The sequence below is a fragment of the Trichophyton rubrum genome (genome assembly GCF_000151425.1).
Source record: "Trichophyton rubrum CBS 118892 genomic scaffold supercont2.2, whole genome shotgun sequence".
Lineage (NCBI taxonomy): Eukaryota > Fungi > Ascomycota > Eurotiomycetes > Onygenales > Arthrodermataceae > Trichophyton > Trichophyton rubrum.
This window is the reverse complement of record NW_003456427.1, coordinates 819,577-835,881: the sequence shown is the minus strand read 5'-3', so window position 1 is coordinate 835,881 and position 16,305 is coordinate 819,577. Positions and strand designations below refer to the sequence as shown.

At 45.8% G+C, this 16,305-nt stretch overlaps 8 protein-coding genes across 8 annotated transcripts; 2 read left to right on the top strand and 6 right to left on the bottom strand.

Moving 5' to 3' along the window:
* Positions 1 to 514: 514 nt before the first annotated feature.
* TERG_01860 (uncharacterized protein) lies at positions 515 to 1,260 on the top strand (the record flags this gene model as incomplete). Its single annotated transcript, XM_003237091.1, has 2 exons — positions 515 to 883; positions 970 to 1,260. 2 exons carry the CDS (start codon positions 515 to 517, stop codon positions 1,258 to 1,260), a joined length of 660 nt encoding a protein of 219 aa, XP_003237139.1.
* A 438-nt stretch (positions 1,261 to 1,698) lies between these two features.
* Positions 1,699 to 4,029, bottom strand: TERG_01859 (uncharacterized protein; the record flags this gene model as incomplete). Its single annotated transcript, XM_047747819.1, has 10 exons — positions 1,699 to 1,826; positions 1,891 to 2,025; positions 2,083 to 2,157; positions 2,237 to 2,438; positions 2,493 to 2,852; positions 2,918 to 3,009; positions 3,079 to 3,135; positions 3,190 to 3,271; positions 3,412 to 3,687; positions 3,745 to 4,029. 10 exons carry the CDS (start codon positions 4,027 to 4,029, stop codon positions 1,699 to 1,701), a joined length of 1,692 nt encoding a protein of 563 aa, XP_047603784.1.
* Positions 4,030 to 4,563: 534 nt separating this feature from the next.
* On the bottom strand, positions 4,564 to 6,175 carry TERG_01858 (S-(hydroxymethyl)glutathione dehydrogenase; the record flags this gene model as incomplete). The annotated part of the gene is made up of 6 exons (XM_003237089.1): positions 4,564 to 4,781; positions 4,844 to 5,481; positions 5,558 to 5,693; positions 5,784 to 5,898; positions 6,052 to 6,066; positions 6,155 to 6,175. The coding sequence occupies 6 exons, from the start codon at positions 6,173 to 6,175 to the stop codon at positions 4,564 to 4,566; spliced, it is 1,143 nt and encodes a 380-aa protein (XP_003237137.1).
* A 955-nt stretch (positions 6,176 to 7,130) lies between these two features.
* Positions 7,131 to 7,594, bottom strand: TERG_01857 (uncharacterized protein; the record flags this gene model as incomplete). Its single annotated transcript, XM_047747818.1, has 3 exons — positions 7,131 to 7,328; positions 7,430 to 7,499; positions 7,563 to 7,594. The coding sequence occupies 3 exons, from the start codon at positions 7,592 to 7,594 to the stop codon at positions 7,131 to 7,133; spliced, it is 300 nt and encodes a 99-aa protein (XP_047603783.1).
* A 233-nt stretch (positions 7,595 to 7,827) lies between these two features.
* On the bottom strand, positions 7,828 to 9,224 carry TERG_01856 (CMGC/SRPK protein kinase; the record flags this gene model as incomplete). The annotated part of the gene is made up of 5 exons (XM_003237087.1): positions 7,828 to 8,018; positions 8,081 to 8,243; positions 8,316 to 8,609; positions 8,681 to 8,993; positions 9,079 to 9,224. The coding sequence occupies 5 exons, from the start codon at positions 9,222 to 9,224 to the stop codon at positions 7,828 to 7,830; spliced, it is 1,107 nt and encodes a 368-aa protein (XP_003237135.1).
* Positions 9,225 to 10,699: 1,475 nt separating this feature from the next.
* TERG_11771 (uncharacterized protein) lies at positions 10,700 to 11,005 on the bottom strand (the record flags this gene model as incomplete). The annotated part of the gene is made up of 1 exon (XM_047750833.1): positions 10,700 to 11,005. The coding sequence occupies one exon, from the start codon at positions 11,003 to 11,005 to the stop codon at positions 10,700 to 10,702; it is 306 nt and encodes a 101-aa protein (XP_047605523.1).
* A 1,948-nt stretch (positions 11,006 to 12,953) lies between these two features.
* On the bottom strand, positions 12,954 to 14,489 carry TERG_11770 (uncharacterized protein; the record flags this gene model as incomplete). Its single annotated transcript, XM_047750832.1, has 1 exon — positions 12,954 to 14,489. The coding sequence occupies exon 1, from the start codon at positions 13,569 to 13,571 to the stop codon at positions 12,954 to 12,956; it is 618 nt and encodes a 205-aa protein (XP_047605522.1). The 5' UTR covers positions 13,572 to 14,489.
* A 220-nt stretch (positions 14,490 to 14,709) lies between these two features.
* On the top strand, positions 14,710 to 15,846 carry TERG_01854 (uncharacterized protein; the record flags this gene model as incomplete). The annotated part of the gene is made up of 5 exons (XM_047747817.1): positions 14,710 to 14,956; positions 15,011 to 15,168; positions 15,301 to 15,441; positions 15,498 to 15,705; positions 15,761 to 15,846. 5 exons carry the CDS (start codon positions 14,710 to 14,712, stop codon positions 15,844 to 15,846), a joined length of 840 nt encoding a protein of 279 aa, XP_047603782.1.
* Between the last annotated feature and the right edge of the window lie 459 nt (positions 15,847 to 16,305).

Here is a 16,305-nt window from a genome sequence, read left to right as displayed (position 1 = left end):
TTACCATTATATCCAACCTGCTCCTCTTTCCTATGTTGCATTCGCTTCAGATACCCAATACCAAGTTGCACCCATGAATTTCTTGATTATTTGACTGCAGTATTTTTTAATTATGGGCGAGTCTGAGACCTACCTATCTACACTTCCATTCTTTCTTTGGCTGGAATTCCTAGATATACCAGGCTAGCTCCGTGGTTCAAATAGTGGTGAAATTAATATAAACTTCTTGCTCTCAACATGCCTTATTATATCAACTGCATCTTTTTCGCCGTAGATCTAATGGGTTAGCTCACCGGATAATGTTTGTATGGCACTCATACGCGATTTCCAGCTGGTGAATCCAACTCTTGCTTGCGTACGGAAATTTTGTTATCCTCAATAACCATGCAAACAATGCAAACATACAACATTTCGTTCATCTTGAATATCAAATCGGAACGTTCACATATCTTCAACAACGAGCCCGTCAGACAACATATCAGATGCCTCGATTACACAGCATATTCCCGATCTCATGAGTTCTCAAATCACTCCCGTCACGGCCGCTGGCCCAGCGTCCCAGCCTGAAGCCAAACTTACCGTCCAATCCCACCCCCCCATCCGCATACTCTCCAACCCAACTGCGCAGGCATACTCGCATCTCCACCCGGTCCTAACAGGATCTATCTTCGCTCTTCGATTCAATGCCCTGGTTTCTGACCCAGTGACTACCCTGTCTACTCTTCTGCCAGTATTTGCGGTGCTGCAGATAATATATGTCATTATATGTTTACCTGCTGCGGGCGCAGCTCTCGGAAGCTCAAATAAGGCGCGTTCCAGTGGGAAGATAGGGCCAGGCTCCAAGCGGAAAGACCAAGAGACTTCAATTGGCTCCAGGGTTGTTGTAAGTGATCTCCTCCAATGCTATTTCTTTGAGACGTTTCGTCCATTCAGTATTGCCGGAATTGTCGTTAATTATCATGTGTGTAGCCTGCCATTCTCTCTCTGAGTCTTCCACTGGTCCTGGGAACTCCAGCCCTTGCTATCCTCCTCGTTTTGTTCGGTGCCCCTTTTACAACCCATTTACCACATACTGCTCTATGTGCAGCTCACATGTCGATTCTTGGGGGTACTGGCCTGGTATACGTCCATGGGACAGATGTGGCTGTTTGGCGTGAAATATGGAGTATATCTAAGGCCTTTGATACCGTGTGGGGTGGTACTATCGGTATGGCATTGGGCGCATGGCTAGGTGCCGTGCCTATTCCACTAGATTGGTAAGAATACGACTTACACCCTTCCTATTTACATCTATAGGCTCTAATATGCAAATTAATACTAATATATTCGCGGTTAGGGATCGCCCATGGCAAACCTATCCAATTACGATTATCGCCGGAGCTTGCATCGGATATGTGCTCGGTTGTTGGGCCGGGAGACTACCTTTTCTATATGGGAAAAGAATACAGTTTAGTGAGGAAGAAGTATAAGAAGCAACCCCGGAAAAGAAGGCTATATAACTAGGTGGTTTTAGATAGATAGAATCTCCTTACTTAGGTTTGTGGTTGTGACTTGTACGTGTACTTCACCAGGGCATATTTTTGATGGCTAATATTCATAGAATAAGGTACGGTGGAATGAATTTTAATGGTTTTATATCACTAAACATATTCCATGAATCAGGAGTAACTAATACGAATTAACGGGTATTCAAAAACTCTAACAGCTCTTGGTTTTCTTCAAAATATTGTCAACGACCTTCCCAATAGCCCAAATCTTCTCTTCTTCATGCTTTCGGCTAATAAATTGCATACCAACCGGGGTCCCGTCGAACAATTCAGGGTTGTCTAATCATACAACAGTTAGCTTGTGTACCGTTTGATCTAACTCCCGAGATATTGTGATTCATACATAACTCCCAATTTACTTTGTCAAGTTCACTAATAGGTTCATAATCAGGGTTCGCAATATCGACATTCTTATCCGCGATAGTGACAGGAACTACGGAGACACTGTAGTCCAAAAGGTTGATGGCCTGGGTGTATGCTGGAGTTTGAAGAAATTGAGCATGATGCCGTGTTAATTTTAGGTGAAGTATCTTACCTGTATGGTAATATTTGGTTGGAATAACCGCTGCCCACGGCGCCAATGGAGCAATAATAGCATCCACAACTTGCCCTATTAGTTGGAAGTTTATGCCAGGTGAGTATGTCAGATGAACAAAATCAATGACCAGTCCAATGGATGCATCACTTACCGTCATCTTGGGCAGTCGAGTTCCAATAATCAGCGTACGCTTCGGCATATTCAATGCCCTGGAGAATCAGATCCTGATACTCCAAAAGAGGTAGTGGCTCTTTGTCCTCAAGAAGCATCTTAATCTGGGGAATGGGTGGCTCCCCAGACAGGCCAAGTTGCTTCTTGATGTCATTACCGCCATCTGCTGACATGAACCCCAGCTATCATGTTCCTTATTAGAGAAAGCTAACCATGAGCCAATGGTGAGAACTTACGTGAATTTTAATGGCAGTGCTATGCGGCGGTGGGTTCCAAGAGACAACCTTATGCCCGGCCTTTTTGAGTGCATCTTCGAGGACATGAAGCCCTCTTGTGACCGGAGGATGGGGGGTTACTATATTATCTGTATAAAGGATACCAAACTTGAGTGATTTCTGATCACTCTTTGCAGAACCATCTGGAGTAACCCTGGCAAGAATTTCGGCTACAATATCGTCTCTCCATGGGACACTGAAAACGACTGGATCCCGGAGCCACGGTTGGGTAGAAAGGATGGATTTCATCATTAACTGGATGGAATCGTGAGACGTTGATAAAACTCCAATGGAGGAAGAATATGTGTTTTGCCCGGGGTTCTATTCATGGAGAGTTAACCTTTGGAGATTATGGTCCGGTTCAACACCTCACATATCAAACTTACGGTGTTGGCAACATCTCTGTATGGAAGTCGGTCATGACTGGGCTTCAGTCCATAGACACCACAAAATCCAGCAGGAACTCGAACAGACCCCCCTATGCCAGCGGTGATCAGTTCACTAAGAAGTTTTCACATAGAACTGATAAAAGATATCTATTCCATACCAAAGTCAGTTCCGAGCCCAACAGAGCTGGCTCCAAGGGCAAGCATCACTCCCTCTCCTAGTTGGGATGCGTGTTAGTCTACGGACATCGATAAAAGCCGCCTGAGTATACCTCCTGATGAACCACCACACGAGAGGTTGTTGTTCCATGGGTTTAGAACACGGCCGATGATATGGTTCTCAGTTTCCCCGATCTATGCAATAGTTCAGTCAACAGAGACGCCTTTAGCGATACCAGATAGTCAGTGAACATACTAGAAGTGATTGTGGGACGCTTGTCTACAAGAAAATTAGCTTATCAGGACATATTGTTGGAGGGTATGTTCCTATATACCTTGCAGTATAGCACAGCTCCAAGTGAAAGAAGATCCGTGACAATCGGGCTATCGAAGTTATGCACCTTATCAGAGCCTTTGTCTCCCTCAAATGTATCGATCCAGCCAACATAGCCCATGGTGGTATCATTTCCTTTTACATGGAATTGGTCCTTGAGACTTATGGGCAGGCCGTGTAGTGGTCCCATGGTCTTCCCATGCCTCTCCACATAGTCATCCAGATACTTTGCTCTCTCAAGTGCCTGGTCAAAGAACACTTCATGGAGACATGAGGTCTATAACAGTATCAGGGTCGAGCATAAACACACTAGAGAATCACAATATTTACTCACCATCTGGTGGGCAACGGCAGCAGCCTTGCAGTACGCTTCTGCGACTTGAAGAGCAGAGTACTCCTTGCTCTTGATCTTGCTCACGATCTCGGTGCTCTCTTCGCCGGTAATCTTCCTCTCCTCCTCGGTAAGAAAGCCCTGGAAATATGCACCGGCTAGCTGTCTCTGGGTTTTTGCATCATTGATCTGCTCTTCGGTGAGACGCCATTCCTCCGGGATCTTTGCCACAGTCACTGCTCGTTTGACTGCCGCTTTCTCCTCCCATGCCTCTGGTTCTTTCACCATAATGTTAGATGTCGTAATTTGGTAGTTAGAGAATTCGTCCAACTACGGCTGTCGGTCCTTATTTGCACTGATATTCACCCATGTGATGCTTCGAACTGGGAGCTTTTATAATATCTGACAAGGCCGAGGGGTAATACCCAGTAGCAGAGTGGGACGAACGCCGTCGACAGGGAAGATATGCATAATCAGTGATCCTGGCAATGTACATTTCGTATAGCTAACTATTAGTACGAGGTAACTAGTGACGATGAAGAGTGTCGTCTTTCAAGCATCACGCAATAAATGCACACGACAAGCGTAAGCTTCTTACATTTAGACACTCAAAGAATAGCTAGGCGATAGATCTTACACCAATAATCAGTACGTATTCACGAGCTAACTATTGCATTCAGGTCCATATCCTATATTAATGGCAATATTAATAGTAGACTTGTTATAGTTGGCTTACGAGTGGCTCATGACGTATTCAGCGTAATATGATATTAAGGCGTTATTTTGATATTTAAACAATTAGACACGAACGCTGGAGAAGATTTACTTGGTCATGTCGACGACGCATCGGATGCAGTCTCCAGCCTTCATCTCGTCGAAGGCAGTGTTGATTCTGGGCAGGTTCTCGCGGTGAGTGATGAATTCGTCCACCTTCAGCTTGCCATTGAGGTAGTCATCAACGAGGTCAGGAAGTTGAGTGCGCCCTTTGATCCCTCCAAAGGCGCATCCTTTCCACACACGGCCTGTGACGAGTTGGAATGCTATTGGGAGTACGTTAGTATGATAATATTGTGTATATCGTAATAGTCAATGGGTAACTCACGCCGAGTAGAAATCTCCTGTCCAGCAGCTGCGACACCGATAATGATGCTCTCGCCCCATCCCTTGTGGCAAGCCTCGAGGGCAGCTCGCATGACACCAACATTGCCAGTGCAGTCAAAGGTATAGTCACAGCCACCATCGGTGGTTTCAATCAGGTATTCCTGGATTGATTTGTTTCCTAGCTTGGAGGGGTTGACAAACTCAGTGGCGCCGAATTTGCGTGCCCATTCTTCCTTGGTGTCGTTCACATCAACAGCAATGATTCTACCAGCCTTGTTCTGGACAGCTCCCTGAATAACAGAGAGACCAACACATCCAGCACCGAACACAGCAACGTTCGAGCCTTCTTCCACTTTGGCAGTGACTGTTGCGGCTCCATAGCCGGTGGTAATGCCACATCCCAGAAGACAGGCCCTATCTAGCCCAATCTTGTCTGTGATCGCAACAACTGATATATCGGCCACAACGGTGTATTGAGAGAAAGTAGACGTTCCCATGAAGTGCAGCAGATCTTTTCCACGGGCTCTGAAGCGGGTAGTACCATCTGGCATAACACCACGGCCCTGGGTGGCTCGGATCTTTCCGCAAAGGTTCGTCTTGCCCGATTTGCAGAATTTACACTCTCTGCATTCGGGCGTGCTGCATCGTGGGGATAAATGATTAGCTCTTCAATCCTCTATGCAGAATGTCGGCATTAAACAGAGGATTGGCGTACTATAGCGCGATGACCCTATCACCGGGTTTCACGGAGGTGACGCCCTCGCCAACCGACTCAACAATACCAGCACCCTCATGGCCAAGGACGATGGGAAATGCGCCCTCTGGGTCTTTTCCGGAAAGTGTGTACGCATCTTGAATATTCTGTCAGCTCACCCAATTCTTTATCAATGCCCCAGCTTGAAAGCATTATCTTTTCCTTATCCGGTCCCAGGAAGACGCACCAGTATGGCAAACTCCCGTATAATGAATCTGAATTCGGACCTCGTGAGCCTTTGGAGGATCTACCTCGATCTCTTCGATGGTCAACTCCTTTCCAGCCTCCCAGGCAACGGCAGCCTATTCCCGCAAGGTTGTCTTAGCGAAGCATTCTCGTAACCAATCTTCATTGTCGGTCCCTATGGGCTCCAATGTATACGGGTTTCTCCATAGCATCCACTCCTACTTCTTCAATTTCAATCATAGTATTGGGGATTCGGTCGTGCGGCTTACTTGACATTTGATGGTCTATGAAGTGGCAATCAGTTCTGCGTCTCCATCAACAGAGGGCGCGCCAAAGAAATTTAAGAGGACGACACTAGAGTATTAGACTTACCTTTCCAACAGTGCTCGCCATTTTTGTTCAATGTGCCTTGTTTGATGCAAAAAAATAAGTAAATATACATCCTGAGTGTATTGCAGCCGGCGAATTGCCGGAGACGGCTCCCGAGGACCAGTCTGCGTGGGACTCGGGATTGCAGCCAGAAGCCAGAGCTGAAACTCACCTATGAACCTTGTCTAGAGCCGATATTTAGTGATAAAAAAACGACAAAGTGCTGGGCCGACAGCTGAATATTCGGTGCAGCGTTGCTTGTTCTTCAGCTTGAAATGTTTGTTTGTATGAGGGGCAGCAAGTTTTGTAGTAAACTAGTGAGGGTGGGGAGTTTCGCCTCGTCATTTCGCCTCCAAACCGGGGCGGAAGCTGGGGAAACAATTCGGCCGCCGGGCACAGAAATTGATAGATGTCACAACTTGTCCAACAGCAACGGTCTATCAGCCCTGATTTGTTGGGTAGGAACTGCTGGTTTTGGCCTAAATTAGAAGTTAAACGTACTGCGTACTTGTAAGGGAAATGGGCGGTGGAGGTAGGAAACGCCGTGAATGCCGTCCTGGTGTATCATTGTAGAACGTCGAAGGATATGCAATATTGTACAGGAGACGAGCCGTCGTTGCCTTTCCAGACAGCTCGAATCAGTCATAACAAACAATAGCAAGAAACATGAAGAGCGTATATAGTAACAGCCACCAAAATCTTCACATATACCCAATATCCGATAACCAAAAGACTGGAACCATCGTTTTGATAATAGAATAAGAAGGCAGTTGACTATCGACTGCAGTATCAAACGTGATTCAAAGGCTGAATATTCGCATTCGATTTCTGGGGGTGAAATCACTCTCGAGGGAAAGACTATGTGGACTTCCGCTGGGTTCCGCATCCATCGGCGAGGACCAAGAAACCGCGGATTGTAATCGAAAAAGAGAGGATAAATGGAGATTCGGGGAAACAAGAAGAGATCGATTTAATTCGTTTAGCCCCTTCCGGGAATCGTGCCGGACTGGGCCATAGCAGCATTCTGCTCTTGGAAACGAAGAGTCACTCGCTCAGATGCCTTGACGAACTTGTCGAAGCAGCGATTGGTACAGCCGACCTCTCTTGGGGTCAACGATTTAGTTGTGAAATCGAAGATGCAGTCCTCGAAGCAACGCTGGACCACGTTTGAGTACGCCTGAGTACCAGTTTCAGGTCAGCTTTTGCCATTATATTATTGAACTTTGAGTCAAACAGAACAAAGGCCGTAACAGATATGGCAATTAATCCTCAACATACGTTCATGACCTCCTTCATCTGCTTCTGCTCCATGCGTTTTGAGAGCATCTGCTGCTCATTTTGGGTAAGGCTGTTTCGTTGCAAACACAGCGATTGTCAGTAAATCTTCAGTCAAGGTTAATCAAGGGCGGACATAGGTTCTTCGGGGGTAGTATACGAGTCCATGATGGTTTGCGCGTGTATTGCAGCTATTCAATTACTCGGTATTGATGATGTTTTGCTTGCTCGACTTTCAACTCCGAAGCTTCAACTTTTTTTCTTGCCTGGTTCCCAACAGGGTTTAGCGTCACCAGATCGAGCTAGCGTCATCCTCCTCGACTATAGATACGAAAACACGGAAGAAGCAGCGATGATCGATCGATTATTCTAGCTAGATATACAGAAATGGAGACTTATGGCTACTTGGACTGCCCGAACTTCCCTAGGCCCTCCATTAGCCAGGGATCGAACATAAGCTCCCCCGCAGTTGGCCGTTCTTCCGGAAGCCAGCGTAAAATTCGGCGGAGGAAGCTGAGAAAACCTGGCACATCTTCGCCTTTTATACCATCCGCAAGGGTCTCAAGGGAGATATCAGGAATCGGCGCGAGCCCTCTCCATTGACTTTGGAGTGTGTTAGTTAAAGCATGTAATAAAGGGTGAAGGGTCAATTACCATTTTCGTCCCAATATATGAGGCTCGTTTGACTGCGCCCTAAGAGCTCCTTCGGTGGCGGACCCATGATTGCAATCATCTCTGCAAGATGAAGCCTATCATCCAACAGTTTCTCACCATTTCTAGCCTTGAAGAGGGTGCGGCCTTTCGCAATGTCCCAAGACTATTGAGAATATAGTTTGTCAATTTTTACCTGGAAAGAAAATGATATACGATTGGTTTGCTTCTGACTTACCACCATAGCAACGCTCCATATACCCACCCAAATATCCCGTTCACTTCTGAGAATTATTTCCGGAGCCCTGTATACATCGGGCATAATATCCTCGCCAATATGGGCTTCATCCCGAAGCCTAACTTCACCGAAATCGGTAATAATTGGCAATCGACTCGAGAAAGGAACTCGCCTGCTCACGTATATCGTACGATCATCTAGAACCTTACGAGGGCATGGCTGATAGTCGGTCTCAGCCTCTTCAAAGACGGAAAAGACTGATGTGTCGTCAATTCCAAGCAGCAAGTTCTTCGTCTGAAGATTTAGGATTGTCAGATTATTAAACCATGTCCTTTTTGTATCATAAACGTACCGGTGTGTATAACGTCAAGTCGATGGAGATAATCTGGGTCCACCAAAATTTGACGCAAAGGAGGCTTAAGTAACTCTAGATCAAATGTTTTGGTGTGCCTCATGTCAAGCACTTGATCCAAGCTCAAGCCCAAAGGTTCCTGGACCAAGCAATCATGCGAACCACACGGCCCATCAACCGTAAATGAACTGTAGAGTTTACGATGAAAGGCCTTCCCAACATGATCAACTTTATGCTCTGAATCCCCTATATGCTTATAAATTTCGAGCTCGCGATTCGGCTCCCGCGAGGAAACACATATCTTGAGTACGACATGGCGAGACACTCTATTTAGCCAGTCAAATGGGAAAAAATAAAGAGGGGAATAATAGCATAAGTCATATGACACTTTATAAAAACTAAACTACCTACTGGAATTCACGAGCCAGCCAAACAGTCGAGGAGCCACCATATCCAACCTTCCCAACAACTTGATACCTGTCTTGAAATATCTGGCCTAAACGAACAGGATAGTATCTCGCAGGACTATAAGTCGGGAGAGTCTCCTCCTCTATCATTCTTGCCGCATCGACCAGCTCAAAACCATCGGGGGGAAACTGGAGGGGAGTTTGAAAACTAGATGATATCATGCGACGGTCCAGGGGGGATAGTTTGAAATGCAAAAGCGACCTATGTATAGTACATCTTCGCCAGAGCGGGCGGGTACATTGCTGGAGGCCAAATTATAGTAATCTCATTAGGAAGGGCTTTCCACGTGCGGTGATGCCACAAGAATCGCTGGAGAAGTCAAGGCTTTGGCTGTGGTTGTTGATGCTGTTCGTGACATGAAATTAAGCGCCAAGCTTTGGCAGAGCCCCATGCTCGGACTTCGCTAACCTTATTAGGTTAGACGACCTTAATTCGTTACTTAAAATAGTTACTTTACGCGCCTACAAGGTTTCGCTTTGATCTAGGCAACCATCTTGTAGTTTTTACCCTTCGACACCCTTCGAGGGCGTTCTTGCGGTTCATGCAGCATAAGCAGGTGAGCTGAAGGAGACAGGGGCCGAACAGGGCTCACTTCTTTGCTGAGAGCCCCGGTATAACTTTAATTAATGCTTTCAGCTAGCTAACGTACGTATCAATATTCCATTTCTCCCCAAACGAAGTATTATGCTGTGAATGCATGAAAAATTCCGCATTGAATAATTTCAGCGCATCAAGCTGCCAGGCAGCAGGCTTAAGTTACGCGCCGGAGGCTTCACGTCATGGGTCTCTGCCTATTCGTATGGGTAAGAGCAGCGTAGAATACCCTGTCTTGTTGGATTCCGCGAACTGTGCCATGCATCAGGAGACTTGTGACTAACGAAGATCCATGTTATTAGCATAGAGCGTAAATAGTTAGGTACGACTGACCAAAAGGATGTGATGATAATGGGAAATGTTGTTGCGAATGAAACGACAAGTTTCATTTAGCACCAGGAAATGCTTTTGGGCGGCAAGCCAGTGAGTTTGTATAGGCTGGTTGATGTTGCGGCTGATGAAGACTGCCTTCCTAACAGCCATTACAGGGTCATCCGAAAAGTCCTAGGAGGGGTATATAAGATCAGTGAACCTCGAAGGTATCCATCAAGTCAAGTCCATCATCATCATGATTCATCATCATCTCTTGGTCCATAGAATCAGACATTCCTAATTCGCTCTTTCATGCACACGCACGGCGGACCATGACGTTCCGAAACCTGTACCTCGTAACCTTCTATGCACCTTCAGACAAGTGGAAACACTTAGCAATATTTGTCTTCAACACTGGTGACTCGAAGAAAGGCACGCTCATTCATGTCATCGGAAATCCACCGACCGGATATGCCCTCCAGTTCCAACGAAACTATGATCCCACAACAAATGAGTCATTCCAAAGGATTATTCTGATTGGGAAAATATCCGCAAACCACGTTGCTGACCCGAAGAATTCGCAACTATCCAATGACAAAGCTCCCAGAGGCCAATTGGAAATCATCGCAAGCCGCATCCCTCCACCAACTGTCGGGAATTATATGGCTCCATTTAAAGGGGTATGCATGCCCCAAAATCCAAGCGCTCGCTCAATCAGTTTCATTAACAAGTCACGAAATAGGTTATCAGGAGATGCCAGGAGTGGACAATGGATTTCATCACAGAGCTCGTTATACGGGGGTATCTTGACGGTCAGGCTCGAACGATATTGAGAGAGCACAAAGATCCTACCGAATATGTGTATGGTGCAGAGTTGCACGCTGTTGCAAAACGAGTTTACGGTTCGTTGAGGAAAAATGGAGCATATTCTGGGGGAGCAGCCCAAGCGTACAACCGTGGCCATCAAGGAAGGATTATCTAGTCATTAGTTCTCATATAGGTGGCTACTTGATCTAACGGGCAATTGGTATATGAACCTGTACATGTACGACTAATAACCAGCTTACAGGGTCATTGCCCATTAAGTTCTGATACTGGTTGCTTGTTTCACTTTGGATAGATAACTGGAATACGGGGTAATGGAAATATGGGTGATTATGGTAGAAATCGTATGATCGATCGAGTTTCCCCACTTGGATGTTAGCTAGATTGTTGAGATAGACAACTAACTTCGCGCAGCTTTTTGTTAAGAGATAATATAATTTCACTAAATTAAGTATTACCTTGGACTATAAGCCATGTCAGTATAAAATGAGAGAATGAGAGAATCCTGATTCACTACTGCATAGGCTATCAAGGAAGGGGTGGTGGCGGGGGGGTTCGAAATATATAGAGTAGAGCATATATATCTTCACCACCACGGCTAATGTCTCTTTGTCTATCTTCTCTTATATCTCCCTCTCGAAGATAAGTCGGAAGATCTTCCAGAATGTCTCTAGAGAGCTCTTATACTTCAGTCCCTGCCGTCGTCTCCCTTCTTTTTCGCAGAGTTGGTGTAGGGACCAGTTATGAAACATAAATATATTCACCACCTGCACCTTTATGTATATCTCTTTTGCGTCCATATGCCACCTGTTCGCCGTTGTAAACATTAAAATATCTGACATTTAACCTCCGGGGTCGTCAACTGAGGCAAACCAGAGCAGGCAGATCACAGGGCATTGGAGCAATCAGACATTTATCCAACATGTAACGACCTTTGCTGCGTCTGTGGGGAGATGTAACTAACTAACGGCCAATAAAAGCAAGACATCTTCCCGCTGTCTACCTCGACACTTCTGCTTCTCAACTAGTTATTTAATGGCTGTGTACGCAGTACTTTAAGATGACAACATCACCACTTATCTATCTCATCAATATAATCTTAATGCTAACTAACCCGTCGCATAACTTTACAATGAAACGGTCCAACACAGCTTCGATAACCTCCTTCACTCTTCCAGATCAACAAGGATAGGTGGCTGCTATCTTCGATTTTTCTGAAGACGGTGACTCAATTCGCATCACCATTCCTAAAAAGAGCAGCTGGGAGTACTGGAAACATTGGCTTAACCCACATTCCTCTATCTGCGACGAGATTACGTGCTTAGCTGGTGTTGCCCTCATTACAGTCTACTATCCTGATGATCCTCTTTCTTCTAGGAGGGGAACTTCGGAGCGGGGAAAGTATATCGTTTGGTCCTGGTGCTTCTTCTACTTGGTTCCGTGATTCTCATTACAATCAAGAGGACCTTATCGTTAGCATAATTGGGGATGAATCTTTCCACAGGAATATTTGCAGCGCTATTATCGACCGAGACCGTATGGCTTTTTTCTCCTCAACGCCTTACGCCAGTTGTTATCTCTTCTCGGTCTATTCCAATTTTCACGTCCGTTCCGCGAATGGATACTTGACCTAATGCTTGCTATTCAACTAAGAGCAATTTTCTATTCTAACAGTTTTTGGATATAACATCCGACAATTCCGTTCTTTTGGTGGTGAGAATGGCGACAAATATGGGGAGAACCCCGCGTACCGGAAAGGGCATACCGGTTTAGGTGGCAAAAGCAATGGCAATCACGTATACCGTTCAAGGAATATGTTACTGGGTTGGAAGGATTTTCCTCGGGATGAAGGGCAGCTACTCGGAATATACCCTTTAGCCAGGAGGGGATGGAGGGGGTTGGATATGTTGTCAGAGGAATGAGGAACGGTCCAAGGTATATTGTAATTCTCAGATTCAACGATAAAGCAGATGGTGATGGTAATGTTGGCAAGCCGTTGGAAGTCAGTAGCTAAAAAAGGAGAAAAGCCATAGGAGGAAGGCTGGAGACCTCAAAGGTGCAACGGAAGTGGTTTATAGCCGGGGGCCTTATTTTATAACCCTTTCCGCCTCATTGTGGGACCCAGAGTAGCAGATACTAAGCAACAATATGTTTGCTTGTGCTAGGCTACCGTGATTTTGGTTTCGAAGCAAAAACTCGTAACGACTGTGGCCACCCCCCCCCCCCCCCCCTCTCCCGGCGGCCCTGATGGCATAGCCAAGTGCCTCAGTTTCGATCTGAGATAACTGTGCTTTTTTTGGCTGAAGATCAATGAGTCCCTGGTCGGAAACCTCAAAGAGAGCATCTAGAAGCCATGTGCGGCACGTATGACCTTCTATTGGAACCTCGCCAATCCTTGTGTGGAATTCTTCGTGAAACTTGCGCTCATAGTCTGTAAGTCTTGATACCTTGACGGCTGTCAAGAATCTTGTCGAGTTCAACAAATGCGGATGAAGGAATTGGCTAAGATAAAAGCCATCTCCGTCATTAGTGTTGTGGCAGACGATACCGGTCCGATTGGTAGTTGCATTGACTAGCCCAGTGATAGGTTCCGTCCTTTTCCAGACGGAATAAGGTAATGTAGAGCATCCATGGCTCCAGCTCAAGAGAGGGATTGTGTGTCCGGTCTCCGTTTGTGATTGTTGACGGATTTGGAATACCACCATTGCGGAAGGGCATCGCCCAAATATACGAGTTCAATCAAGTATATAAAAAAAGGGTGCAGCTGTATAGTCCAGCGCAAAATTCTGGGAAACGGAAGGCTGTGTCTATGACTTGATGGGATTCCAACAATATAGACATGATGCCGGAAACTTGGACTGCTTAGCTTTATATACCTTCATAATCATCCATTGCACCAGAATCATATTTCTACTTTCTTTAAAAACTTGCATCTCATCTCGTGTAGTTTTCTTCCGTAACAAAGTCGGGCCTTTCTATGATAAGAGCCAATCGAGCCATCTAGAGTGCATGGAAATCACTGGCTGGGAAGACCGGGATCTACGTTTGGGTGCGTCAACCAGTGTTTTGATTAGCGCCTGCAAGCAGTAGGTTCCCCGTAGATTAAGAGAAGGTTTCATATGACCCATACATCCTGTATCGCCATTGGAGCCGCAGGGTATAGCAATCTGATCTTCCGACAGACTTAGTGACGAACAATGTTTCAATGTAAGCTTGCCTGTGACATCTGTATTCAAGGCGCAACCAAAAAGTGGCTAAAACCAACTGGTGGAGAGACAGGGGTATTCGATTGTCCGTCAATCGCCGTCTCCTGAATATGATTAGACCCTAATCCATTATAGAGTGGCATGCAGGTAAATGTGGGCCGGCGTAACATCCCATGGATATACTCGGTAGGCCGGGCTCTAGTTACCAATCAATTAACAAGCATTTGTTGCCAAAGCATTAGTTTTGCCAGCTAATGCAGCCTATACATAGGTAGTATGCCCCGAGTGCATGGACGATTTGGTGGATGCAACTGGATATCCCTCCCCTAGCTTCGGCGCGTATATCCCTACTGACTAATTCGATGGCACGAACAATTTCCATTGGTGAGTGAGCGCTGGTGTGTGAGCGGGCTGACAAGCCCCTTCAAAGCTTAGGCGAGGTCCACTACCTGTTCGTCCGGCGGGTCGGGTCGGGCCGGGCGGCTGAAAGGTTTCGGATAAAAGATGTTACAGTTCCAGCCGCCAGGCCCGGCATCACGTGGATCCGTTCAATTATTAAGGTTAGGCCCGAAACACTAACGAGATATCAGAAAACAGTCAACGTCAACTCTTGCTTCAGGAGAACACGAATCATATTATGGCCATGGAAGAAGCGTTGGCTAGACATGATCGTTTTGGAGAGGACTTCAGCAAGGTATTCACCATAATAAACTCCGCGGAGATCCCTGCGGTTGAGAATAGCGCCTTATATTTATTCGTGGGCACTTCAAGAACTCCTGATGAGGCGTCGAAGTATGTTCGCGTTTCCCAGAACACTCAGTCTAGTACTTTGGAGGAGACTCTTCATTTAATACATGAAGAGCTGAAGATCCTATCAAAGAAGAGTAAGAGAGATGTCTTAGAACTGAATTTGATCATGGTTAACCGGTGAGAGATAGTGACCCGAGAGGATCCCATGAATTCGGACCCAGAGATTGAGGCTGCGCTTTATGAGCGTGATTGCGGTCGCTGTTTTATCACCGGCCGTACTGCAGGCGCTCAGCGCATATATATCATTCCTCCATCGATTCTGAAAGACAAAGATCTACAGCCAGGGGTACGCTTGCATTTTGTTCGTTGGTTGAATACATGTTAATAATTAGTAGGGCTACCTACGTCCACTTCTCGACGTTTCCCTGACCAAGGAAGGAACTGAACAGATGTTCAATCTACTAGGGTTGCCTGGTAGAGAGAATGTTCCCAAAAACCTCAATCTTATGGAGCCTTCGATCCGATACTCTTTTCGCCATGGATATTTGAGATCATCAAGTCACCATACTTGGAGCCTCCATATCTACCGACGGACGCCCTAAAATCCAAGAATGGCGGAGTGTGTTGAAACAAAAAATTTACATACCGGCATCTTACTAACATAAGTCTCTATAGTGGTGGCTTCAGCCCATCGCCCCTCAGTTGGAGGTAGCACAAATAATACCTCACAACAATGAACTATACAAGGTCCAGTTGATGATAAATTTCATTAGCCATCCATTGCCTGCACATCTGCTACTAAAAACCCATAGAATTGTTAGCCACCCACTGCACACTATCTATATCGAAGAGCATATAAAAGCAGGTTGGCCCGTTGAACCGGGTATGGCACTCATATTTTGTATTCAGCCGAGATCTTACTAATTTGAGCAACATAGAGCCCGAGGAACTGAACTGGGTCGGAAGGCTTTTCCTACAAATACTCCTACGCGTTATACCCAACTTTGCACGCATACAGCTTTAAAAAATGATTTACAAGTTGGTAGATTATTGGGATCCTAGCTAAAAAGGCTCCCTCGTGAAATTTCTTCCACTAGGCCTTGTTCTCAAAAAAGGCCGCGAAAATACCGAGAATGAAGCCAAAGCTCTGACAGTGGCGGAACAGTATATATCGATTAGTACACCGCGATTCATCGACTCATTCATGGTCAATAAAACATCGGGTTTTATCTTAATGACTAAAGTTGTTGGACGCAGTCTAAGCAGCATACTTCATCGCATTACATGGGAAGAACTAGAACAGATAGGTAAAGACCTAGCTAACTTCATTACCGAGTTGCGACTAATACCAAATACCTTAAAGTACCTTATTGCAGATACACGAGGGGGGCCCGTTAGTGACCACAGGTTCTTCTATCAGACTTGGGGTCCATTCAAAACGGTCTCTGGTTTCACTGACCGTCTCCTTCAAGATGTCAACGGG